The 27,853-nt window shown below is 48.4% G+C and overlaps 1 protein-coding gene across 1 annotated transcript; it reads right to left on the bottom strand.

Moving 5' to 3' along the window:
• Positions 1 to 27,853, bottom strand: ILRUN (inflammation and lipid regulator with UBA-like and NBR1-like domains). Its single transcript, XM_030965680.1, has 5 exons — positions 27,610 to 27,853; positions 16,071 to 16,225; positions 12,683 to 12,880; positions 10,809 to 11,137; positions 1 to 3,410 (listed from the first exon to the last, which is right to left on the bottom strand). Exons 1-5 carry the CDS (start codon positions 27,765 to 27,767, stop codon positions 3,375 to 3,377), a joined length of 876 nt encoding a protein of 291 aa, XP_030821540.1. The 5' UTR covers positions 27,768 to 27,853; the 3' UTR covers positions 1 to 3,374.

Consider the following 27,853-nt stretch of genomic DNA (forward strand, 5'->3'; position numbering starts at 1 on the left):
GTGTTAATTTAATCATACAAATATTCATTTATACATTAAGGAAAAAGCTTCCTTTATTTTCACCCCCAATGTGCTATCATAGGACTTCTCCCAGACTCAGAGAGGCAACACACCACCCCGTGCTACACATGCACTGCCCCGGCGAGCACAGACAGGCTGCGAACCACCCACGCACTCACACACGGAAAAAATGAAACACAACAGAAACCCAGACGTGGGACAGCGTGCATTTCCACCCACACCACTGCTCTCTGACTGCACGGCTCTGCCCCAGCTCCCAAACCTTGGCAGGGCTCCAATCCAGCACTCCTGAGGTATGAGAAGAAGATTCCCACTCTCTCACCCCCTCCCATGGCACTGCCACTTTGGGGCCAGTTCCAGGGACATCCTGCTCCACTTTGCCAAGGCTGGGAGGTGACACTGCTTGAGCTGTGTTAGTGACAGGGTCCAAGTGGCTCTCGTTTACCACAGGGACCCACTCAGAGGCCATCAGAGATGTTCTGCATTGCCCGTTCCCTTACAGGAGCTGATACAAACTGCAGTGTCACAAGGTCACCTGGGCAGAACTTGGCCAAATTCATCTCAATCTCCCCATTACAAGTTGGACACCTGAAGCACGAGCAATCTGAGGGCCAGCTGCAACACGAAGCTCCAAGAAACCAGGAGATAAAACCACCTTTGGCCTCAGTGAAACAGTTTTTGCTCAAGGAAAAACACAGAGATAGAGCAACCCGTTTTAAACACCCTTGCAGTGCCACAGCAGGGGCCACAACCCTGGCCCCAGAGATCCCTCAGCTGCCTGGGCAGAGCAGGATGTGAGCAGCAAGAGCCGCAGATGTCAGAGCCCTGCCTTTCCTCACAGCCTGCAACGCGCACCCCTTGTCACCAGGACACCACGGACTGCAAACGCGTGTGCCTTCAGAGTGGGAAAGCACATGGCTACTTGGGGCACATGCAGGTTTCGGTTTTTCAAGACAAGGGAAATAAATGCAGCCTTAGGAAGAGCACAGGAACACGAGTGTGGCAGCCAGGGGACACAGGAGGAGCACACGTGCCTGGGAGCAGAAAGCCAGCGTGGGGGTATCCGAGTGCAAGGGTCTCGCAGGTGCCTCTGCTGACACCAGGCAAAGGTCACAGCACCAGCTCTAACTCTCAGACTCAGACCTTGATTTCCCCTCCCTTCCACTATGCAGCTGACACAAGGAGCCAATAAAGATAAGGAATCACCTCATCACTTGAACCAAGAGCTGTCTCCAGGGGTTCAGTGCCCTCAGAAGGGGAGCAGCAGCGCTGCAGGTGTGATGTTCATTTCCTCAGAGGGGCTTGTGAGCCCCCTGTGAGGAAAGGAGGGAGTGAGCAAAGATTCCACCTGCCCACACCACACTGTGGGGCTGCAATCACCCCCCAGATCAATGCTCAGATCTAATACTCAGAACTAATCCAAGGCAAAATGTTGTTACAGCACAAGAACTAAAGCTTCCAAGAAGCAGCACCTTCAGCAGGTTCACTCCAATCGCAACACTTGCCCAGATCCAGGGCACAGCCAGTGCTCACCGGACTGCAAGGGAAAGCGTCAGGCAGTTCAAATCCTGTGGGGCCACTTCTATGCAGGCAGTTTCTGACCTTATACTTGTTTCTACCAGCTAACAGATTTCTGAAGGGAGATTTCAGCTGATGGTGATCTGTAACAACTGAACCTCTGAAATACGTACAAAATCCACCGTCCAATCCTTCCTCTGTTGGACACAAGGAACTCCCACTGGCTCCACGAGGTCCATCTATATGCACCCAGGTACCAGTCCTTGGTAGCTGCAATGATTTTCTCCATTCCAAACCAGCCACAAAAACAAAAGCAGCCAAGAGCAGCGAGGGCAAAGCCATGCAGTGTGCAGCTCTGACACAGGGAAAAGCCTCCACTGGGAAGATCTGGAAGAAGGTAAAGGGAGCTTTGCATATTCCCGTATCTTTGGCAGATGGCTGTTCCAGCCTGGTTCTTTTGGGCAGGATGGTGCTGCAGGGCTCACTCCTCTCTGTTTGTGGGGTCAGCACTTCAGAATAAATTCACCACAGTGCCTGAGACCAAGCTGCATCCCCTCACACTGCACTTTGCGGTCCAGAACGGGAGGAAAATATGCTGGAGGAACAGCAGAGCAGCCCAAATCTCCTGCAATCCCTCCCCTAACGTGAGCCCACTCTGAGCCTCAGTACAGCCCCAAGCCCAGATGACAAAGGCAGAAGAAGAGGAGGTGACAGCGGGACCCAGCTGGTGGTGTCAACTCCTGCTCTGTGCTCCAGAACACATGGATCAGCCTCTAAGCTACACCCCAGCACAGGAGAAACAAATGCAAACTTATGTTCTGAAAGAGAGAGGGGAGACTCCAAATGAAAAGGACAGGATGTCTGTGAAGCTTTGCAACTATCAGCAGGTGAATTACAGCTACAGAGAATCCTCTTGGCACACAGCTCCAGGCACAGCTACTGCACACGAGAGTGAACAAAGAGGGATTTTTAACTGCTAACCACACAGGACAGCTCAGGAACTTGAATAAATCAGTTTCTTATCAACATGGGTGTGTATTTGTGTACTTCACGTACAAGAGGGAAGGGAGATGAGCCCTCCATGTTATCCCAGAAGTCCAAGTGTCTCCCTCTCCAATTCTGATACTGAAACCTGTCCATAACGTGGCTCCCAACGACACGCAGGACAACTGAAAAGCAACACCCAAACCAAAAGGAAAAGAGGAAATAAAAGATTAAAAAGTTGGTAACTAAAACCAGCAGATGCTGTTAAAAACGCAGCGCTGGGTGCAGACCCAACCTGGCATTAAAAAAGCCTGACAGAAGTAGTCCCTGCACAAACCCCAGCGGGTGCTGAGCCAGTCCTGTTCAGCAGCAAACCAGGACATTCTGGGAAAATGCACGCTGTCCCTTAGGAAAAAAAACCAAAAAAAAAGAACAAGAAACAAACAGAAATTAAACATTTGCTCAAACTACAACCGCTCTGTAGGCAAAATATTCTTTTTTTAAAGATGGCTTTTAAATTTTCATTTTTAAACTTCTTTTTAAGCTACCTAATTACACGTGAAGATGATTTCTAAAAACCCATAGTGTTGGTGTCTCTTCTTCCTCATAGCATTTACACCACTCTGAAATCCAGCAGTCACACATGCATACTCAGGTTTTGGATTTTCCTCTGGAAACAGCTAGTCTTAAGTTACTGGGCTTTTGTTTTTTTCTTCTTTTCCAGAACACGGAGGCAGAGAAGGGGGGTCCACGCTGTGTCTGTCTGCCACATGAATCCCCCTCCCTTCCCCCAAAAGTCAGCTTTTTCTTAAATTCTCCTCTTGTCGATACCCGTTTTGTGTTTTTGTGTTTTAAGACTGTCCGAAGTGATAAGGACCGTGGAAACCCTGAAAGAAAGTTGGAGACACAATCAATTTTCAACAGGCAAGAAACAAAATGCTCAGTGCTCAACTCCAAAGAGTGCCCAGCCCAGCCCAGGGCTTCCCAACAACCCCACTGTGGCTCCAAGGACACTCTGAAACCACACGTTCCAGGGTTGGCTTCCCAGAGAGGGCAGATGCCACCACTTACCTCTGTCAGATATTTTTGAGGCCAAGGCCACAAAATAACTTGTGTTTTCTACACCAGAATTCCCTATAGATGTTACTACACCTGCAGGCCCAGCCCCTGCAGCCTCCCCAGTCTGTCCCACAGACATGGGGCTGTAAGTGGGTAAGAGGCTATGCCAGAAAAAAACCCAAAGAAAACAAAAACCCACATTCCCACAAGTGCCATGTGTGCCTTCTCAAGGTGACAATGCACATTTGCCTCCAGTGAAATCAACCAGAGCATTTACCAAAACCCCCAAAATGCTTCCTAGAGAATCCATTTCCCTCCTTTACATCCTGAAGTGAGTCACCTAAATGTCAGATGTAGTCACAGGTCTCAAATTAACAGGAACTCCTTTTGTAACTTCTATTGTCCAGATCAGTTATCCGGGGTTTCATCAGGAAGCAGAAGAAAGACCAACAGGCAGCAAGGGATGCCCCAGCTCACAGCAGATGAAGTTTGTCAGTGAAGAAGGTACAACCCCCACACAAACCTAGACACACACTGAGGTCAGGAGGGAGAGGAGGGAGAAAAACTTGTTGTATCTCGTGGCAGAGCTGGAAGATCATTATGCAAATGCTTCTAAACATAGTCCAGCTCTTCCCAGCACACTCTGGGTAAGGTAGTGAGAGCCCAAACCATTCCTGCTCTGGCTGAATGGGAAGTTCTGACCTCAGTTTTCACCACTCTGCCTTTAACAGGGCAAATTTCCTAGGAAATACTATTTCCTTCATGTTCTACAACTTCAAAATCCCCTCACTGCAGGAGCCAGGGCTGTGGAGCCATGAGTGGGAACACTGATTGTGTAAAGAATCAACGTCACTGGCAAACCCCAGGCTGGAGAGCTCTGCTGCAGATCTGACTGGGAAGAAAGTGCCATGAACAGTCTGTAATCTTGCTACAGCTGGAGAGAAGAAGTTCATTTTTGGGGATATAATCAGGTGGTAAATACAAGCAAATGGCAAAATGAAGCAGCTCTCAGCAGCTCTCAGAATCCAACCAAGAGGAGGATCAGCAGACAATTAACCAGGACATCTCCTGAACTGCGTGGGAAGTATGAAAGACTGGGAACGTGGAAATTGCTGTTTGCAGACAGAAATACACGCAAGTGATGGAAAAACAAACAGGCTTCTACCCCAGGAATATGCTGCAGTGCCAGTTTGTAAAGCTTTTCAAAAGAGAACAGCCAGCAGATTCCAGCACGACAGTTCACCTGAGGAAGGAGATGCTCCCATCAAAATCCAGAGATTGAGAAATCTAACATTTCCAAAAATACACTCACTGAAACAGGGGGAAGGGGAGAAGCAGGAGAGAAACATTAAGATGGTGCACAAGAAAAGGACACAGAGGAAAAGCAATGTACAAACACGATCCCAAGCAGTCTCACCTCACAGGGATTAAGCTATTGTACTCAGCACTCTGCAGAAGGAAAACAGGATTTGCTGCTGATTACCTGCACAGACACATTTGCCAGAATTTGCTTCATCTCTGAGCTACCTGCACACAAGGCTTTGTTTGAGGCACTGCTGGGGAGGTCAGGAGGGCTTTAACCACCCCCTGCCCCTCTGCTGGGACCACCCTTACCCTGTGTCACCTCACAGGGGATGCCAGAGGCAAAACAAACTTGCTTGCTTTAATTTGGGGGTTCCACAAGCATCCCCCCGTTGTGTAAGGAACCGCCAGTCACCCTCAGTCTGACATCAGAGCAGTTCATTTGTGCTTTTGGATGCAGAGACCCTGTGAAGTCATCATGAGCTGGTTTGCAGGGAAACCCTCTGGATCTCCACAGAATGGTTTCTGGAGCACCTAATTTAAAGCTATGCAGTTATGCAAACTGTGTCAGTTAAACGCAGGGTTTAGCTCAGCACAAGAGATTCCTCAGCATGTACAGCTCTGCACCACCTGCCACCCTGCACTGAACACCTGACACCCTGGAATGAGCTCCCCTGGCAATGCCGTGAGCATGGTCAGCTCCTCCTGACGCAAGGAATTTCACCATGGAAAAGCCCCAAATCTTTCCTTTTGGAATTGCCACTCTTCACTGCATTGCACCTACCCGAGAGTCATCATTGAACATGAGAACTTAGCAAAATTGAACCCCACTTGCATCTTTAAGGTGAGTGAGAGCTGCTTTAGTGCAGACCTGTGCAGGTGACTCCACCTTCCCTGTCCCATGACATTTAGTCACCATGCACAATGAAAGGGTTTGATACCAGAAAACTTCAATTACTGCTGCAATGCAAATGCCAAACCCCTGTATGACATTTTCAAGCCTAATTATCCCCTCTATGCAACATTTTACATCGCAAACATGCAAAAATAATTCTGCAGACAATTGCAGTTTTTCCGAGTTGTTTCAACGGAAGGATTATTCCCAGTATTTTTGGTGCCTTCCCGTCTATCCTCCAAGTGGGATCACTGTCTTTATGAAAAGCTCAGCTGCAGCTTTGCAAACTCGCTTTCAGTTCTTCCAGAATGTTCCCCAGAAGTAACTGCTCACTTGCTGGTGGAAGCACTGGCTCTTCACACAGAGCAGTGCGTGAAAACACAGGACTGTGATTTTCCAAGCATGACAATTACTGGTATAAATTATCATTTGCCTCATGTCTCTAGAAGGGAAGTGAGATGTTTTGTGAAGTTAAAACCCTTTGTGAATATTGAGCTTTGCAAACCGAGGTACCTGTGCTGGGAACAAAGCGAGGATTAAGTGAATCTTTCACAAACCATCACACACAGGCTTTCAGACAGCTCTTTATTTCACCTCTGTGACTGAGTCACCACCAATGCAGGTACACTTCCAGGGACAGGAGGTGGATGCACAGCAATACAGGAGTCTCCCAGTGGGCACTGACAGTGGCCCCAGCCCGGGCTGCAGGTCCCCATCCCCTCAGGCCGCTCCTACCCCGCGCTGCTCCAACCTTGCTTACGTAAACTGAGCACAAACAGAGAACAAACATCCAGCACTTGTGTTTTATTCCATGCATGCTGTGCAAACATGGCGTGGCTGGGAGACCACCAGGAAGTTCAGGACCTTCTGGGAGCAGGCACTGGCAGGGCTGGGTCAGGTGCCCGTGGCTGAGGAGGTGGCAGGGCTCAGGTACCTGAGTTCCCTGATGTGCTGCTGGGGTAAACAACAGGCAACTCTGCTGGGCTGCAATGGAGCAAAGTTAGGCTAAAACCAGATTATCTGGCACTTCCCACAGTCTGGAAGGACATGGATTTCATGGATGAGCTGACACCCAGCACCCAAACCACCAATCTCTCACTAGAGAGGCAAACCAGCTCATGCCAGGCTGCAGTGCTGTGGGAGCTCCAAGTCCAACCTTCTCCCAGTGTGTCTAAATGGATGGAACCACAGGGTGACCAGCCCAGAGTGAAGCCCAGGCACCAGGATGGAAGTGGCTTCAAAACATTTTTGGGGCATCATCCTCATGCATAAAGACAGTTTGATGCCCGGTTTCCAGTAAATTATTTCTGTCTATAGTTCACAGAGGTACTCTAAAAATCTGCAAATTGGAGGCCCTGGTTTGGGAGAAGCATGGCTTTAGAAGCAGCAATAACATTTAAGCTCAGAGAGGGGAAGCCAGTTAAAGGCTCCAAGGACACAGGGTTGGTTTCCCCTTATGTACAGAAAGCTGCCAAGTAGCTCAACTCCACACAGAACAGAGGGAGATGGGGAGCATAAACATAGCAGGAAAAAAGGAGCTCAGATTTTAAAGCTGTGAACTCCAAATATGTTTCTATTTCACTGGGCTTTGAAGAGCAGCACAAGCAATGACCAGGACAGGCAGGCACCACTTGCTTAGGTGGGGATGATGCTCAGTGTCCTGTCTGGGCAAATCTTTGCAGAATCACAACCTCCAGGTGCACTTTTCTGCATGATATAGAGAGAAATTATTCTTCAATTCACCTGGGCAGCAGGGTTGGATACAGATCTGTGGATTTTATACAGAGATGTTAAGTACAATCTAAGTGTCAGGATATGGCTGTTCATTTCTGATCTTCTCAAACACGGAAACCTGTACATTTCTTTCTTCAGTTAAGCAATTAAACTCTAACTCCCAGGCACTGTAAGACTGGATCTTGGGCTTTTAATGGAAAGTCAGTCACAAGAGAGCAGCAGCGACTGTGCAGAGTTGCTATGAGACAGGAGGAAATAGGAGAAAGCTGTATCAACCTCAGATCTCTGGAGAATCCAGAGAAAGTGACTGCCAGAGAATAAAGTATCTGTGCATGGGGATTTCTGGGCATCCTAGCCTGCGCTCAGGCACATCTTTACATCTAAGAACATGCAAAAACTCCACTGGGAACAGATGTAACAACAACATGCTTCAAGCAAAGCCCTGGCAGGCCCTGGCCTGCAGCCTCCCCACAGTGTGTGTGGATGGTGGGCAGGGGGCCCCAGGGAGGTGGGTGCCATAGCAGGAATAAAGGGCACACAGCTTGTTCCAACCATGCCACAGGTTTCATCTTACCCACTTACAGGGAATTCTGTGTCTGGTTTTGTTTGTTTTTCCCCAGGACACCCAAACCACCCACTCTGCTGCTGTATAAAAGCATTTTGAATGTTTCCAGGTGTGAAATGCTGCTGTACTTGTCTAACCCAGCAGCAGATGGCACGTCGGTGTTGCCACAATCCTGACTCCAGTGGGGAGCTCTGGAGGACAAGTCACACCTGCTCAGTGCACCAGAGGGAGAACTAATTCCGACAAGGTCTGGCAGCTTCGAGTATGTTTTACACCTGCAGATGCCAGAAACTGCTCGTTTCATCTCAAAGATTTCATGGTCTCATGCACTGCATGACTGGGTGTCCCCAGTGTCTGTCAGCAGAGGAAGTCTCCAGAGTCAGCTGAGAAATATTTAAGGGCTTATTTTGCTTCTAAATACAGGACACAGACTCTTCTCAACACTTTAACTTAACCTGAACCATCTCCTTCGCTCACCAAATGGCCTGGGGATTCCTTCCCTCTCCCAGGTACATGAAAGAAGACAAAAATATCAGAGATCCTGCCCAAGATAAATAAAATCCAGGAATTCTTGGAGTCTGTGCCACTGCCTAAGCAACCCACAGTGCTCTTCTGTCTGCTCTAGAATCTGAAATAAAGCCTTTCACATCAATATTCAATCACAGGGCAGCAACTCCCAGTGCAGTAGCTTTCCTTCTCCTCTGCAGCAGCAGAGTACAGGTCAGATCCCCTGGGGATGAGGAGAAGATGGGCCAGGTAGAGCTTTTCCCAACAGGAACTGGAGCTCCATCTGTTCCTCAGGTAATTCAATACTCCTGACATCACCTCTAATAACCCTTTTTCTGCTCCAGCAGCATCTCCAGCCAGGTACACCACGCACACAAAGGGAAAAAACCAAACAAAACTGCGTCTCCTTTTCCCAGAGGCTTGGTCAGGGAATGGGGGGAATGTTCACCTGACCATTTCAAACCAGACCAGGTGTCTGGGATGTCCAACTCCCTCAAACTTGTTTACTACAGAACCAGTATTGTACCAATATGAATATTGGGTCTGTGGTAGAAAACCTCCTGCCCTGGGCAAGACTGGAACAGGACTCAGATCTTCAGACCTACTAGAAGAGCCTCCAAAGGATAAAATAATTTGTTTTAGTATGTCACAAACAAAAAGAAGCTGCAGTAGAGAGAAAAAACACCCAAAAATCAAGTAGCTTTTCCATCTCCCCCGCCCCAAAGCAAAAAAAGGACTATAAAGTTGTCCCTTCTGAAGCCAGCAAACAAAATGTCTGCTTTAATCTCAGACAATCCACCTCAAATCCACCCAAGAATATTCTGTAAATACAAAAAGAAACAAACAACAAACAACCCAAAAACAAAGAAAAAGGGGAGGAAAGGTCACCTGCCCTACGTTTGGGGTTAGATTATAACCGCCCCCATTTCCTTAGAGCACGGAGCTCTGGGTTACCAGCTAAACCAGCTCACTTCAACCTTGTGACACCTCTCAGGTGGTGCTTCACTCCTGCTGGCTTCTCTCCCATGGCACAGCTGCTCCTTGCCAGGGGCTCTGGTTCCTCACACCCACATTCTCTGAAGGCAGTCCCAGCCCAGCCCCCTGGGGAGCACCATGACCCCAGCACGCAGCCACTACAGCAGCAACTCAGCACTGCCACTCAGGTGGTGTTTCACTGACAGGCCATCACTTCCCAAGCCATCCCCTCCACTGTTATGAGCAGGGCCTGGCAGCAGGAGCCAGCCCAGAGATGGTGTTTGAGACCACTAAGGGGGGCAGTCAGGCTCACCCCACACATGCCAGTCATAAAAAATGCACAGCCCTGGGGTAAAGGTCACTAAAATAGGATCCACTGGCACAGGACAGGCAGGTCATCCAGGGAGGAACTAAAGTGCTGTAGGTGAACTAACATTAGGGCTTTATTAAGTCATTCAGCAACCAAGTGTTATTGTCCTACACAGCCTGCTCAAAGTACAGTAAAGCATTTTTAAAGGATTTAAAAAATCAAACTAGTTTGACATACGACAGTACACACCTACACATACTGCTGCATTAACAGGTGGATTCTGAATTGTAAATAATCCTGCAATTCATTTTTCACACACAAGCAAATAAAAACAGTCAAAATATCACTCAGACTCATATAGCATCCACCAAGCAAGCTTTTGAGAGAGATTTAAAGTAAAGATAATTTAAAAGTCACCTACAATTATGAACAAGACAAGGACACAGACAGGAACGGTCCTTTGATTGACTGTTCCTGCAGGCAGCTTCTGCGATCAAATGGTGTGCTCTGGAGTCTCCCCACACCAGCTAAAAAGAAGTTATCTGGCTAATCTGAAGTTTGAGGGTGTGGTTATTTGTTGTCTGTTCAAAATTATGTCAAACTCAGGACACATCTAGAGAGATATTTTGACTTATTTGCACACGCAACTGGAGCAGGCTCCAGCCACTTGCGGTTACAGCACCCAAACAAGGTTATATAAATTTTAAGAAGGACTTGAAGCAAAAACAAAAAGGTGGATCTGGTAGAGTCTATCAGAGGCAAAAAAATATTTTAATATAACATGAGGACTTGGCAGAGTCAGACAGTCAAATTCAGAACCTTCCTTAGCAGGTCTGGCAGAAGCAGAAGGAAAGGGCTTTGCAGTTTGGAAGGAAGAGCAATTACACACCTGCCAGGCTCCTCCCCTACCCGTTCTCCTGCTCGCCCAGGGCACCTACCTTACTGTACGTCACTACCGACAAGTTGTTCGAGTGACTGCTGGGGGAGAGATTTACAGAGTTTTGTGACAGTCCATTCTGATCTTGTTCGATTTGGTCAGGAGCAGGCCCCCATGTGTTTTTGCTGATTGTGCCTAGCTCGGAACCCCCAGGGTCTTTTAGGTTGTTTTCATCTGGTTGCCTGTTCTTCTGTGGAGAGGCGAATGGGTTAAAGTTTCCTTCTACCTTGCGATGCGGCTGCGTGTTGAACTCTGTTTCAAAGGATGACAGCTGCTGTGTGACACCCAGAAGTCCTCCAACTTCCACGCTGAGGATCACCCAGATGACATCTGTGGAAAGATACACGTTTGGATTGTCACTAGATAGGAGCTTATGAAGAAAGGTCAGAAGGAGCAAATGTATTCCATCCTTTACACTGCAAGAAAAAGACTTATTGCTTAAAGCACATTTTTTACAAAGCCTCAGCAGTACTGGTTGCAGTGCCCCCAGTTTAACAGGCCTGGGATCAGCAGTTTGAATTTTAGGAACCAGCTGAGGACAGTGGGATTTTACCTTAGGGGTACACGACTTGCTTAGGGAACTCCACACCCTACTAGGGCCAGGACCCCCAGTACACACCACTACCCCCCGCCGTGCACAACTCCCCTCACTGAAAACTGTACACACACCCCCACTGAGACCTGCATTCACACACCACTGATCTTGTACACACACATAGCATTGGATTGCACTGCACAACCACCACTGACCCCCCCGAACACCCCCACACCCACCAGTGATCCCCCCCATGCCCCATACCCGTCCCCCCAAAGGCGGCTCTGGAGCGGCCCCGCAGCGCCCTCTGCCGCTCTCTCACGGCCTTGCGGCCCAGGTGTCGCCCCGGGCTGGCACCACCGGGCCCCCGCCCCAAAACGGGACAAACGTCCGGGCCCCGGGATCGCCGGGCCAGACCTGGTGGCAGCCACCAGCAAAGTCACCAGCTCGGCTGCAGGGCAAGAGTCCCTCGGACTCAGAGCTTGGCGGCCAAAGGGGTTCAATCTTCAGGTCGTGTTCTGGCAAAAGTGACAACTTCTGGCAATGCAGGGACATCTCCCATTGTCCAGGGCTGGGAACCCTCTGGAAACCCTGGGAAACCCTTGGCTTTGTGAGCATACAGGACCAGCAACACAAATTGGACAGGCTGTCCCACCTGCATGGGGATATCCCTTAGGGACACACTGTGTTCCCTCCAGACAATGAGGAGCTGCGTGGCAGTGCCAGCACTGCCAGCCCCCTCCTTCTGGCACTGATATTTTTGCCTCCATGTGCCAACACCGCTCACTCAAGCCCTGAAACTTGGGATACTCCCAGCTGCCAACAGAGACACAAAGATGTTCTCAGTGTAAACTAAAGCTGGCAGAAAAGGGAGGGAAGGCTGCACTGAAGGCAGATGTTTGAGGCCCAGGCTGAAGCACCAAGCAAAATAGCCAAATGTGTTCTTTAAACAGAGAAATAGCTCACAGGGGATGCACTAAGTCACTGCATTAAACCCTGGGCATTAACTTCTCACATGATGCTTTCACCACTATTTTATGCTCATATGCAGTTCACAGAGTTAAGCAATGGAAAACTGAGAAAGAATCTTGACAGGGACCAACCAGGAAAGAGTCTCCATGAGAGCTGTGCACATCCCTTTGTTTTCTGAGTTTTATGTAATCTGTAATTTGTTCCAGTGCTTAGAAAACACTGACCAAGACAATAAAGCAGCTCCTTTGATGTTTTCCTCCACTCTGTGTTGTGTATTTAAGCCCAGGGCTGGCAGACCTCTGCCCTCTGCTCCATTTTGTGTCTGTGCTGTCCCCAGTGGGGCCATGGGCAGGGAAGGGGTTGCTCACCTCCGTAGTAGAGTCCCGTGGCAGTGCACATCCGCCACTGTCCCTGATACATTCCGGCGGTGCTGGGGCTGCACATCTGCACGCTGACATCGGCCATCTCCTGCGGCTCCAGGGACCTCACCATCACCATGTTCACGTGGCCAAACTGGTCTCCACCGACATACTTCAGGCAAACCCCTGGGGGCCACGCCTCCGTCCCTGGGATTAGACAGGACAGGGAATTACTGCCAGCGCACCAGGAAAAGCTTCGTCTGTTTGTGTAAGACTGGTTGAAACATGCTTGTTAAAACAGTTGTGCAATTGTTGGATGGTCAAAGGGAACCAAGATACACAGGACACAGCAGCAGTGGATGCTGAGGAAGCCTGGTTTTCAGAGCAGGCTTAACTGGTGCATTTAGGGACCAGCAGAACAGCTCCTATTTGAGTAATCTCTCTGTCTTTATTATACAAAAAAATTCTCAAAGTCACAGTGTAACAGCTTAAAAAAACCCCTTAACTTATACACACCTCCCCTTCCCGAGGGCCAGAGGCAGAGACAAGGGCAGGGCTGTGTTGTGTGCCCCTATTTCTGCCTCCTTCCATGAAGCTCCTGACCCATGCCACATCAAATACCTGTTATTTATACAAAGTGTTGGCAAAGTGTCCTTTCAGGGATTAATTTCTTTCTAAGCCTGTTAGGAGTCTCAAGAGGAACTCATAGTTTGAGCTGTAACTGAAGTGCCAGCACTATTTCCTAAATGGATTTATTTCTTTCCTTGCACCAACCCTTTTCTCAGGCTTGTGCAAAGGTGGCAAGAAGGGTTGTGAGCACACAATTTATCTGTGGAGATCCATGTTTAGACTGCAGACACCGGGACTGACAGCGTGACCTGGCAATCAGAGAGACAGAAAACAGCTCCTGCGTGCAGGCACCGCTGCCAAAGATAACAACTGCTGGGGCAGACAGAAAGAAAAAGCCTCTCTTCTGAGACTCATGAAAAATCAGTTTAGCACAATTTTCTTCTGCTTCTTCCCCAGTCAGATCACATGACTCAGCCAAGGACTGAGACCACCTCCTGCTCAGCTGAGGCTGACGGAAATGGCTACGGAAAGCCTGAACCACCATGAAGCCTGGAACTGCTCCGTCTGGTCCGAGGCGAGCATGCTGGAGGCTGCTCTGACCTCACATCACCTCAAGGAGCATCCTTTGCAACAGCTTGCCTGCTAATTTAATCTCTGTGGATACTCCAGTGAAGACACGGCAAGGACTGATTTTCTTGTCAAGTCCTTATTTTGGAATTCACAACCTCGCAGGGAGAGCAGGATGTGCACGAGTGCAGCAGGATGTTCAGTGTGGGGGATGTACCAGTACAGCTGGAAAGGTGCTGAGAGAGCAGGGCTCTGAAAGAGGAGCTGGGTGTCTGGCTGACCTCAGCCTGGGGCATGGAGCACTTGAGCACGAAGCCTCATCTGCAGATGTTGGCAGCCCAGCAACAAGGTTTAGTTTAAATTATTTATGTGATTTTTATCAGGTTTAATGGCTTTAGGCTTGCAAGGTGCCTAGAACGCTGCAACTGATAAGCCTCATAAAATGAAATTATGATTATGTCATTCTATTTCAGTACACTCATCTCTCAGGAGATGATAAATTGCAGAGAGTGTCCTGCAGAGCCAGCAGCAGCTGGGGGCAGAGTGGGGAGAGGAAGCCAGGCTGTTAAACCCTGCTGCTCTTTCAGCAATGGTTCTAATAAAAACTGCTTCTTTGGCAGACAAGGCAGCACCGTCCTGCAGGTACCAGAGCAGGGCATTGTTGTTTACTGACACATATGAGAACCTGACTGAACTGAGCTCACAGCTCACACGCCTCAAACTGACAATCTCTGAGCTCTGCCTGTCACACTCATCAGACCTGCAACGCTCCGATGACACACGCCTCAGGTATTTTGTGTTCTAGAACTGAAGTCATGTAATCAAGGACTCCTGTAGAGCTGTTAAAAACCTTGGCTCTACTTCAGTTATCTGCCTAACAAGTAGATATTATCTGGAAACACTACAGCCCTTTGATACTATACCTTAATTAAGCCAAAGAATGGTTTTCAAATGCTGCAGTGCTTTTCACACTGCACAGTCATAACCAGCATGTGAAGCTGCACTTCACTAACCCTCAGCAGGGTGGTTGTACCAAGCCCTGGCCTCCAGCACCACTGTTAGGGCATGGATGGTTGGTCTGACAAGCCAGGTTCAAACCACACAGAGGCCAAAACATGTGTGCCTTGCCAGGAAATCCTAAATCAAGATGAAATCCTGTCCCCCATTTTAGAAGGCCCAGGATTTCAGAAGGTGAAACATTCCAAGAACAATGAAACATCCCCTGAACTAGGATGCTAAATTAAGGCTGAATTTGCATCCAGGAAATGGCACATCAGAGGAACAAGGAAGGGAGGAGTCAGCCCAAGATAGAGGTGTAGTCATAACACACACAAATTGAGATACTAAGAGTGGAGAAACAAGATCGATCACACTTACTAGATTTGTAAGAGCTGTATTTGGGACAGTTATAAAAAAATTGCCAGTCAACTTTTCACAGCACTGGAGTTCAAGCAAGTTCCATGTTTCACCCTTCCATTGTACTTTCAAACAGAAGGAGGCAGAAAAAGTACAGTGAAATATTAAATCCTTCCTCTAGAACACATTCTCTATAAATCAGTGTTCTTAAACACGCTAATGAAATACTTTTAGATTTTTAGTGTGGTTTTAGTGTGGATATTCTGTCCAAGTACTGCAGTTATTCACAAGCAGAAATACTGAGAGAGCTGAACCTGACTCGTGATGACTCCCAGCATCACACCTCGGTGTGAGATTGTTCTCTCCCACACAAGTACAAGCAGGTCAATTAAATTCAGACACAGTTTTAAATGTTCAACATCCCCTCGCTGCACTTTTTGAGGACAAGGGATTCCTTCACATCCATGGATCTCATTTTCCTCCCTGACTGCATCCCACCAGATCAAGCATTGGGAATGCACTTTGCCCAGCCTCACTTCCTGGATCCCAGGCACTGCTTTGACTTATTTCAAACTGGAATGCGGTCTCTCCAGCCCTGCATCCTCTCAGAACATGAAAAGGCAATTCTGCCTGAAGTGGACCTGCCACATGACCCTTGTGTCACTGCCTTGTTTGTCTACAAGTTTCCTAGAGTTTGTGTGTGTGGTGGCACAAGGAACAAGACTGGTGACCTGACTGAGCTGCCCATCCCACCACAAAATGTTTGTGCCAACCCAAGAAGGGAACTTGCATGGGCTGGCAGCACCTCAGGGTGGCTCCAGCCCAGGTGAGTGCACGTGAGCTTCCTGCCTCAAGGCAGCATCCCTCCCACTGCATCCCAGCACCTGCAGCTAAAAGGCCTCACCTGTATTCTGTATCCTCCATGTTTTTGTAAACTGGGTATCAGGAGGGATGGACTCTCCTTCACCTATGGTGACATCTTCCACAAATGACATGGAGGGGACATTGATATTTGGACTCTCGAAATCATAGTAGGCTCCAATGGCAGCTTGTAGATTCCTGAAAAGGAAAAAAGCACATTACAACCTGAAGTACAGCTGGGTCAGGCCCTTTGCACAGGTCATATGTCATCCTAAACAGGTCAGCAAAAATATCCAGACTGTAATAACTCTGCTGCTCATGTGTTTTTTAAAAGCTTCTATGTCTATCACATATGGATTCTCTAAGATAACAGAGCTCAAAATACAGCACTTTTTTTTGCCAGGGACACTGGCTTAGACCACTTTTCTACTCTGCTTCTACTTTCTCTGGAAACTTTGGAACTTACAAGTCTTGGAGGCCTCTACTCCCAACAGCTCTTCATGAAACTTGCTGAACAGTTCAGGAGACACCAAGAGAAGAGCTATGTCACAAACACTGGGCAGTTTCTTCACACCAGCCTTGTTACCTCAGCTAATTTCAAAAGGACCAACCAAACCTCTCCATTTTATTTTGGCACACAAGGTTCAAAAGGAGCACAAGAGGAACAAAACATGAAGATAACTCTCAGGGCCAAAGGGCACCAGTAGCTACAGATAATAACTGCAGCCTCGCTGGAGTTTTTGAAACACAGAATCAGGTACAAACTGTTTATTCATCAATAAAGTGCCTGTTCAGCTCTGGGTAGTCACAACTTGCAGGAACTTACAAACCACCTGAGTCAAAAGTTCTCACTGAATAAAGATAAATGACAGTGCAAGTCTGTGATATATTAAGGACATTCAGAAAGCCACAATGCTATTGACTCCTGAGCCATGGTGTAGCTACAACTCATGATAATTAATGTGAGAAGAAGAACAGTCAGGCAGGAAGAGGATTCATGAGCCTTAGCTCAGTTCCACGATATACTATTAAGTCATTATGTAAGTGTTTGGCAAGTCATGTAATTCCTCTGTTTATACATGTCTGAGAGGTTATGGCCCTGATTTACATGTTGTGAGTGGGTGCTGTGAGAATGGAGATGAGTAAAATCTCCCCAAACGCAATGGGCATAACAACTGCTTTTTTTATTCATGACTGCAGAAATCTGTGTTGCTTTTTTGAGCAGGATAGAAAAAAAAAACAAACCATGACTTCAGGAACTGGGAACCACCACCTAAAACCAAAGCCCTGCAGAAGCTGCTCTGTGTGGGCACAGTGACATATTGAGGGGCTGGATAGTGGTGGGGTGTCATGTGGCCGAGTCAGACAGCCAAGGTGAAAGCAAGAGAAACATTTGCAGCCTGACCCTGAGCAAGAGCAAACACAGGGCTTTGTGGGGCTGCTTGCCAGCTGGAAAGAGGCTTGAAACAGTGAGTAAAGAAACTGCCTCCTGTTCAATTCCTACAGTGTTCATGGCAAAAAACATTCAAATCAGACACATTCTGGATAAAATCTGAACTCCATGGGAGTAGTGTCACTTTCTCCTCACAGAAAACTCAGGGGATCCAAAGTGCAGCAGCTGACTGTGGGCAAAAGCAGGGCTGGTAGAGCCACACTGGGGGCACTGGGGGAGGACCAACGAGCCCCATCGAGCCCCATCGGTTTTGCAATCAATCCATCCATCACAGCACCAGCAGCCAGCAGATAATCGCTGTGTGAGTCACGGGAGTTGCTGACATTCTGCTAAGGAGGCATCGGAGGAATGTCCTGCACAACATGGCCACAGGGATAGATCAGCAATTCAGCAACCCCAGCGTCACAGCCAGACCTCTGCCATCCGTGCCGAGCGGACTTTGGTCCAACACAGGAGCCACCGGGTCCCGTGCTGTGGCCAGAACTCAGAATTCCAGAGCAGAAACCATTATTCAGCCCGAGGCGTTTTCTACTTAGGAGTGTCAGGGCTCTATTTAATCCCGCCAGCTCAGTCAAATGCTGCAGGAAGGGGCCATGTCACATTAGCCAGTAAACAGAGACAAATGCTCAGTTTTACGTCACCAACCGCCTGTTGCTTATACACTGCACAAGATTTACATAACTCACACCAGGGCTGCGCCAAGAGACTCCTGCTCGCTCACCCAGCTAACACCATGAGCTGGAGCTTAGTTTGCACTAGGATTTCTTCCTGTAGTACAGCAATCCAAGGCAAAAGGTATTGTAGGAGATACAAAAGACAGCAATGCAGCTCTTTCTCTTCCTAATCCACTACTACATAACTACATTTTCAGATGGACCACAACACCTTGTGAGCGATCGTTCTGGAATCAGTGGTACTGACATTTTATTGACATTGAGAGGAAAAAATAAAAGCTCTGAGGGGCAGATTTCTACTGCAACTCTTCGCAAGGCAGCCTGGCTGTGTTTGTTTGCTGGGCTGCAAACAGGCCTCAGAAGGTAGTGGGCTATTTGTGCACATAGGCCTGGGGCCAGCACTCCCATCCCGGGGTCATATTTCAGTGTGCTTTGCCATTGGGAAACAACAACACTCCTCTGCAGCATCGAGTTAAAAACTAACTAAAGAACAGCAGCATGTTGGAAACAGATTTGCCCCGTTTGTGATCAAATATTCCCAAACCCACCTCCCCACTCCCACTGTATGATCTGTGTGATGGGGGATGTTTGGGGTGAGCCCTTCTATGTGTTTCAGCGCCTCTTGGACTTCCCAGTAGAGAACTAAAAAGAAGCTTCCAGAAACTGAAGAGAAATTCACAGTGACAAAAGCCAAAGTCAGGATGACAAAGCAAATCTGCCCTGAGTTCACGTTCTTTGACACAGACAACCCCAGGAGATAGGAACCGAGCAGTGGCAGTGGCGCTCTGTGCCAGAGGCACCCCCAGCTCACACCTCGCACAACCACTGGCTCTGTCCTACTCCTCCCCCAAGTGCTCCCCCTCCCCCCTGGCCCCAAAACTCCCCAGATCAGTTGCAGAGCAGCACTCTGGGGAAAATGCCACTTGCAGAGGTGAACTCTGCAGTCTGGTGACGTGCAGGCAGCTGAACGCAAGCAGCACAGCTTGCACTCATCTTTCTGCCACAGGCACAGCATCAGAGCAGCCCACAACCAAGTGTGACCCTAATGACAGAGATGCCTTAGGGCACACACACTCAAGGCCTTGAGATTAGTCTATTTTTAAATACATATTTGGGGTTTTTTTAGGTCTTTGCCCAGCTGTAACTGCATAGCCCCAGCTGCAGACACTGCAGGGACAGACACAAGGGTCAGCCCTAAGAGGCTCCAGTTATCATCTAAAGGCTTCTGCTCACACATCCCTGCCTGCTTGATTTCACCCCTCACTGTGACTTACACCACACTACTTACTGCTCTCTGCTCTCTGCCATAGGAGATAAATTACTATTATAAACCAAACAACTCTGCAAATCCAGCCAGTGTAATTGACATGATTGAGCTCTCCTAATTACAAGGGCGGCCATGTAGCTCTTTCTTCACAGGGCCCTCCAGGCCTCAGGCTCTCCTTACCTTCCCAAAATTAAGCAATTTTTCCATTTTTAGAGCAGTCCTGGACCAGAGCAGTTTGTAGCCCTGCCACACTTACAAAGCAGGTCTGACAGGATCCAAGTCCCAGGAAAAGCCTGCAGTCACAAGTCACCCCAGTGATGGGGTGAGCCCAGGACTCAGCACTGTGCCCAATTTTAGCCCTAAGAGCAAGATTCCAGAAAGAGACAGGGGAGTAGGAAGCAAGTACAGGTTGTAGCTCCACATTATCAACCAAATCCACTCTAACTCTGGGTATCCCTCTCCTTCCTCTCCACGGGCATCCCATAACTCTTGGGTGACAAGTGCTTTTCCCACACAACACCAAAGTGTTCCTTTCCAGATCAATCCTTCTGCTCTGCTGCTTCATTTCAAGCCTCAGGAGCTAAATTACAATAGTCAAGTTAAAACCTTCTCTGCTAATAGCTCTGATGACATCCCTTAACAACTCTTAAGTGATAGCAAAGAGGTGGCTCCTCTTGAGCCCTTCTTTCCCTTCCCTGTTTTGTCCAGACAGCCTTTTGTTATGTTAAACCAATATATTTAGCCATTAATTAATTGATTAAAGTAATTCAGTGTTCAAAATTAAGAGAAACTCTTCCAAATCAGTTCACAAACTCAAGGCCTCCTTACACAACCTCCCTGTCCTACAAACAACCAACAGCATACAGGTAAATGGAAATTGTCTTTGATTGTATCAGACTTTCTAAGGAGATTGAAGACACTGAAGCAGAGAGGCTGCTGAGGCCTCAAGCAAAGCAGGGCACGGGCCCAAAACCCTTCTGCTCCCCAGAATATGGAGAATTCCTTCAGCACAGTGAAGTTCAGTATCTTGGAAGAAAAGCAGTACAAGCAGGTGCTTCAAACATACAAGATAAGGGACATTAGAATTTGAACTATAAATGTTACAGGAATCTGCAAGCTTTCATATATTGTCAAATTACTTGATGAGCAAGCCAAAGATGTAATTTTTTTAAAGAACAGATTTTTGGGGGGTAAAAATTCAAATCAAATCACAGCTTAGGCTCAAAATCCAGCCTGCAAATTTCCCTCTCTCTGGCTCTTGCCCATGCCCACAGCACAGCACCCACCACGGTCTGCTCCTGGGGAACACTGCAGGGCTCTGCTTCTCCTGAGCTGCTGCAGAGCACCACAGACAGAATGCTCCCTGCAATGGCACCTTCCATTTGGAATTTCAGATGGGAGGCAGCCCTCAGGCCATGCAGAGACAGCCAGCAACATTTCTTATGTAACAAACGGACTTGGTCTTTGAAGGAAGGTGCCAAGGTCTGTCCCCGTGGAGGGAGAGAGGAGCCAGGCAGGTGCCCTCAGCACTCACAGGGTGCAGTGTTTTGTCACGAGCCAAGCAACTCAGGTGACACCTCCTGGAAATACGCAATGTAGACGCTGGGCAGTGCTAAACAGCACAGTAAAATCCCTAGCACAGAGCACGTGATGTAGGACACCTCAGACTCCTTCTGTAACTCAAGTTTCCACCTTCACAGAGCTCCTCTCGCTCTCCAAATGCAGTCTGTAACCAGGCACCACAGCACCCCATAAGGTGTCTATTGTTAAAAAACAAAAATAAACAGTGCAGCAGATGGACAGTTTCTCAATCCCAAATAATGGAACTTCTCTACATGATACAAGGGGGAGAGACTAAAAACGCATATGGGAGACATCCCCTTTTGTCTCTTCATTTCCATAATCGAGTTGGATGTTCCTTACCCCAGCTCTTGGGGACCTGGATTGCTGATAATCCAGACTGGGACATCTCCAACAGCTTCTCTCGCTCCTGGAGCAGGAGATGCCTCACTCCAAGCCTTGGAGAAGGCCAAAGGGGGTGGGGGAAGAGGCAAGCACATCAGGCTGCAGGGAAGCACTTCTATCTGGAGCTTTCAATTCAAACCTTCGATAGGGATGACACATGGCAATTAAGTGCAAAGTCTCAAGATGTTTTGAAGGGCTGGAATTTTAATCAGTCAGCAGACAGAATTTCAGAAAGCAAAATTACTGTGTCAGTTTTCTTCGTTCTTGACCCCTCTTAGACTAAAGTTACACTAAATTCTATGTATAAAGTTGGGAAACTACATTAGAAGATGTTTGATGATGGAAAAGGATCACTGAGGGATGCTGAAAGCTTTAAGCTGAATTTACAGAGCTGACTAATTTAAAGCTTCTGTATTTCTTCACATGAAGACACAGAAAAACATTTCATTGTTTTAGTTGAAAGCAACCGTTCCACATACAAGTGGGGCGTTCTAGGAAGAAGACAGAAACCTGTGGTGACAGAAGCAACTCTGTGTCTGCAGGGCCAGCATGAGAAGAGAAACTGAGAGCCCACAGGAGGCACAGAGTCCTCAGAACACTAAACCATCAAAGGAACTCACTTTCCCTGAGCAGCTTTAATGTGCACAGAAACACCAACAGCAGCTGCTGAAACCTTCCTGAGATACCTGCTGAGAACATCACCTGAGCACAGCAAAGCACCTGAGCACAGGAAAAGCACCTGAGCACAGGAAAAGCACCTGAGCACAACCCCTTGCCCAACAGCAGCACCACAATAATGGTGCTACAAGCAGGAGTCCCCAGAACCATCCCCAGCAGCTGAGCCCTCCCAAAGCAGTTGGTCCCAGCAGCTTTAAGAGGGGGGTAAAATATCCTGAGAATGTCCCAGCAGGAGCTGCCACTGAAAACAGGCAACAGCTCTTCCCAGTGGAAAGTCAGTGAGAGCTGCCAGTACACAGGAGATTCTGGAACTGCCAATTCCTCAGTACAAGCTATGTTACCAATCTATAATTGTCTGATGAAAGTGAAAGGGGATTAAGCTACAGAAACTGCCTGAGAACAAGTTGGGGCATGTAAGGCAGAGTCCAGCTGGACCAAAATTATATTGTACCCAATTCTGCTACAGTTACCTGCTTATGCTTTCATGCCACAGGCACCAAAATTTTCAATGCTTTGTACCTTAGAGCACAATTATAGTATGTTCCACAGTTATAAATACAATTTCTTTAGAGTCTAGATTTCATTCAAAATAATCAGGTCAAACACTTGAGTTCTCTGGAGAAGAGGTGTGGGTTTGGAGGGTTTTTTTATGCACTAGATAAAAGCTTCTAAGAAAATATTTTTAAATTGTTTAATTCTGTAATGTTGCTATTTTTAGTAGCATTAGGAGACAGCTGTGGACACAGAGAGGCAGCAGCCTGGGATGGTTCACAGGCACTAAGAGACACCCACAGTGTTTCAAGTGAGCCACAACAGACCAAACAGTTTAAAACCTCTTTTCCCTCCCCAACCCAAGGGTGTAAATGACCCTGCACCTGCCACAATCCACAGAGCTCCCCAGACTGCCCTGACATCCTGGTGACAGCACATCAGCAACCACCAGATCTGCTTCTGGGGTGCCACTTCTGTCTGTGAGGACAGCGTGTCACCAGTGGGTTACAGTAAGATGGACATCAAGTCCAAAGCCTCAGCTTCCTTCTTCCCTAATAAAGTTTATCAACACCCCATCAGTGTTTTGAGGCAACCTTTCTCACCAGATTTGGCCCAGCTGGTCACAATAAACAAATATTAACCCAAGCAGAGTCACACCAAGACCCAGACTGCTCGACAAACGTGAGTCACGGAGAGAACACGGGACTCTGGTCTCTGTCACCTGATAAGGATGACGGGAACTCCCACCCACTGCTGTCCCTACCCCATGGATGCTGGGTGAGGAACAAAAACCCACAAGCATGCCCAGGGAAGGATGATTATTGGCAGAATCAGGTCTGTTTCCTGCCTCCTCCTTGACATGAGGATTCCCCACCAAAGGGAAGGGGTGTCAAAACCGAGCTGAGGTCTGTACAGAGCAGTGGGGAAGTTTTCCTCACATTTGTCAGAACATGGATTCAATTTGAAGAGCAGACCAAACATCTGCTCTCAGAGGACACCTGCAAACACCTGAGGTTAAAAGTCAGGAGCAATGCTGGTGTGAGCCACTGTGGGAAACACATCCCATGTGAGGGAATCCCCTTGATCCAGTGTGCTCTGTTAAATTCTGAGTGTCCTGACTTCTCCCACAAATATACCTCAAGTATTTCTCTGAGTAGCACCTACACTTCATGTAAGTCATGGGAAAAGCAATTATAAACCATGCCTTTAGACTCCTAATTAAGTACATCCACTTCTGGGCAATACAGGTGTTTCACTGCATACAAAGAATTTGAACAGCCCACCCACAGGGATGGAAATGTGAATCTATAAGACAGCTGAAGCACAGAACTGCATCACACCTGACATGAAAGAGAACAAGGTTTTACTGCAGATTTCTGCAGTATTTTCAGAGATAAACTTATCTTCATGCAAAACATTACCTAGGGAGTACTAGTTAAACCATGACACAGCTACAAATTCTCCTAAATAGATGAAAAAAACACGAGGATCTCTAGAAGAGATCTGACAACCTTACAAATAATGACCTTTTCACCTAAAGCTGGATTCAAAAAGCTTTGTTACAATAATGCTTTTTTTCCCCCCCCACACAATGGAAACCATCGTTACCTGACACACTTCAATTAAATATCACACCTACTGCTCTGATAAAAATTCAGCTTTCTAAACAAGAGCTAAAAAGAGAATGTAAAGAAATATTACATGTAAATTATTGCAATATACATTAGTTCTTCCAAACTGGGAATCTCTGAGCCAGCCACACTAAAATATGGATTTTAAATCCACCACCATTAGCTACTTCAAACTAATTCACTTTCTCATGGAATTAAAGCAGCTCCAAGCCTCTCACCCACAAAGCTGGCACACACTCCAATTAAAAGAAAATCATTCCTTTTTCTTGTCCCAATACAATTTCCACACCAGCTTTACAGGAATCCAGTGACTTTTATGGAGCTCCAGGAGCTCCCTGTGAAGGCCAGCCAAGGCCAAAGGGGTTCAGAGCCGCTCCTGCCCATCTCACAGATCACTGTGGAGCTGCAGGCAACACGTGGGACTCCACTGCCCCCCAAAAACCCTCCTGTGAGCCCCCTCCCTCCCAGCTGTGTGGGGCTCCACATCTGGAGGGGAGGGAGCAGAGCCAAGGTTACCGAGGGGGATTTGATGCCCTCCCCACTCCACTGCCCAGGGTTTCCTCCCAAGGAAGAAACGTTTGCAGCATCAAAACAGCTCATTTTTGGTTCTGCTTTTTGAACAAAGAAGTTCACTTTTGGTTTTAGGCCGAAAGTGAAAGCTCAACCTCTCCCTCTGCAGCCTCTCTGAATGGAAAATAAATAACTAAATAGTAAAGCAGGATGGTGTGTGCTGCTGCTGGGGAATCTACAGCCAGGATCTCAGGAATTATGCAGCAAGAAGGCAAGAAGTCAGCACAGAAAACAGACAACTCTAGGAAGGTGTTTAATAAATACCAGGGAAAGACAAAGGGTTTAACCTGTATTTCCTGCACATCAAGGAACAGCCTCTGAAACTTTGGATGCATATGTTCAACCCAAAGCACTTAATAAAGGCAGTGGCAGTTCCTTAGCACTGCCCAAGCCTGACAGAGGTCTGAAGGGGCACTGAGCATTCCTGGGAACTGGAGAAGTGGACACAGACTTTTAGAAGCTACTTACAGGTATTCCTCCCCAGTCAGCCACTAATTTTTCCCCCTAGATTGGCCAAACAAGCTATTTAAAAATAATTCCTTTATTCCAGCAGTACTGCTAATTCACTCTAAGTTCCTCTGACCACAATTCCTAATGATGCTGTTGGAAATGGTCTTTCAAAGCCCATTAAGCTCTGAGTGTTCCCTACAGTACATGAAAGACACAAAGTGGGGAAGGAACTGTGGGTCTGGAGACGACAGTTATTGCCAAAGAGCAGCTTTCACACCTGGGAACACGTTCTAGTGAAACTATTTATGTGTTTGTTAATTAACTCACACATGGGACATTGCTACAGAGAACCTGGAACACCCAACACGTGCATTTGTGTCACCCCACCATGAGCTCCCTCACCATTTCCTGCAGGTGAACATCAACCCTGACTTAGACCACTTAGAAAAGTGATCTGATAGTCTCATCAAGCCAAATTATTTGCAGGACGTGCTGGTGCCAGAAGGTTCTGAGCCTAATCCCAGGCCACACAAGGCAAACCTGGTAGGGCACCTGAATCACCTGGGCAGTGTGGATTGCACAGGGCCCCTCCATGACAGGGGAAAGGCATTTCCAGAACAGAAGCACGTGTCCTGATTGTCCCTGCTGAGGGACAGCAGGGTTAGTGCAGGGTCAGCCCAGCAGGGCCAACGACCCCGCGGCCATGCAGGAAGGGGTGGGAGCTGGGCAGTGGGACAGGCACAGGGCACAGCAGCACGAGGAACAGCACCAAGCTGGGGGAGAAGGAACAGCCCCTGCCAGGCTGAGAACAAGCACTCACACGGGCTCTGAGCCCTCTCAGAGCAGCCCCAGCCCGTGTTTGTTTGCACACACATCTCACCACCCCAACAGGCACATGCCCACCCAGCCACAACTTACCAAATTTCATTAAAAAAAGTGAAAACCAATGTTTTCAGAACCAAACTACTGAAGTTGGGAAATTAAGGCTATTTCAACCACTTCAGACAGTTCTGAAGCTGGATTTGAAATGCTGCTATTTCAAACAAGAATTCAATATTCCTGAATGAAAAAGAGCTGCTTCAGCACAAACCAGGAGCACTCTGGCTACTCAGAGCATCTTCAGGAGTAACTTTCAGGGAACTCTGTCCCCTGCTCTCCCCAGGAATCTCACAGAATCCCCAGGATTACAGTGCAGCATCAGTTTTAGTCATATCACCAATACATGGATGAGATGGGAAAGCATCTTCTGCTGGGAGCCAACCGTTTCTTCCAAGAAAACTCCTGAACTCCTCGAGACCTTCTTTCACACTGCATCAGCTTACACAACACAAGGAATTACTTGCTATTCCCCTGCTCCTTCTGCAGATGCTTACTTGCCACTAAAATTCGATACAGAGCTGGAGGAGGAAGGAAAAACCAAAACCAAAAAGCCAACAAAGTTGTCTCACTACTGTTTATAAACTCAACAATTCCACACAAGTTTTCCCCCAACTGTTGATATCCTGACCTCCCCCTGGATTTCAGTTTTCAAAGCTGAGGTTTCTGGGTTTGGTATTCTACCTCTAAGCAGAGCTTAGCTAAGAGATCTCTCTGTTCACAGTGTCTGAAACACACAGCACTCGTTTGCTCTCCTGCAGCCCCCACCCTGCAGAGCTTTTGGGTCAACACACTTTGGAGATGAGCTGAGAGGGCTCAAAACGAGCCAGGCCCCCCGATATAGCAGAGCAGCTGCTCCACAACATCTTTTTTACAGTTCCTGGGCTCACTGCACCAGAACACTCCTGTGTGCTGTTCTTCACCCTTGTACCGAATATCTCCCCTGTTTTTCTCGAGCTACAGCTTCGCTGATAACCCGTGCCTGCTTTTTCCTTGGGCAGTGACACAGAACCTTTATCAAGACAAACACACACGCGAGAGTCAGGAGATTTAGCGAGACCCTCAGTGCACAGGCAGACGCTGAGTTTTCCCCAAACACCCCAGCAACTCTCACACGTGCACCGCGGCCGCTTCCAGGCTCCTACAGCGCCTTTCTGCCACAATTTCCCTCCTTCTAAAGCTGCCTCAAAGTCGGGGCGCCACAGCCCGTCCCCGAACGCAGGCTCGCACTCCCCGTGGATCTGTTCGCCACCCCAACAGCTCCGCGGCCCTCGCACCGGCGAACCCGCACCCCGGCCTGGGGCCGAGGGTCAGCCCCGTCCGCCCCGGCCCCGTCCCGCTCCCGCACCGCCACGGAGCCGCCTCCGGCCCGGCCAGGGGACAGAGGGCCCAGCACAAACACCGCCCGCCCCCCCCCGCCCCGCCGGGGCCCTGGGGCGACCGGGCCGGGGGGGCCGGGCCGCGGCCCCTCGGCCCCGCGAGCCCCTCAGGTCGTCCCGCCCGCCCCCCCGGCCCCGGGCCCGCACCAGTTGGTCATGTCGAGGAAGAAGGCGCAGCCGGCGGGGCTGAGCTGGAAGCCGAGCAGGCGCTGGAACTCGCCGATCAGCACGTCCTTGTCGGTGGTGCCGAGGCAGCTGAACTTCTGCATGAGCTCCGCGTCCAGGTCCACGTCCATGCCCTCCATGGCCGGGGGTCCGGGGGCTCCGCGGCCGGGCCGGGGCCGCCTCAGCGCCGCGCGCGCGGGGCGCGCGCGGGGGCGGGCGGGCGGGC

This window comes from Camarhynchus parvulus, chromosome 26, assembly GCF_901933205.1.
Source record: "Camarhynchus parvulus chromosome 26, STF_HiC, whole genome shotgun sequence".
In the NCBI taxonomy this organism is placed as follows: Eukaryota; Metazoa; Chordata; class Aves; order Passeriformes; family Thraupidae; genus Camarhynchus; species Camarhynchus parvulus.

Excerpts from the sequence above, each read along its gene's own strand:
- ILRUN (XM_030965680.1), bottom strand. The coding sequence starts at position 27,767 with ATGGAGGGCATGGACGTGGACCTGGACGCGGAGCTCATGCAGAAGTTC. Across the intron at positions 16,226-27,609 it reads TTCCTCGACATGACCAACTG|GAATCTACAAGCTGCCATTG; the intron begins GTGCGGGCCCGG and ends TTTCCTTTTCAG. Across the intron at positions 3,411-10,808 it reads CGGTAGTGACGTACAGTAAG|GGTTTCCACGGTCCTTATCA; the intron begins GTAGGTGCCCTG and ends ACTTTCTTTCAG.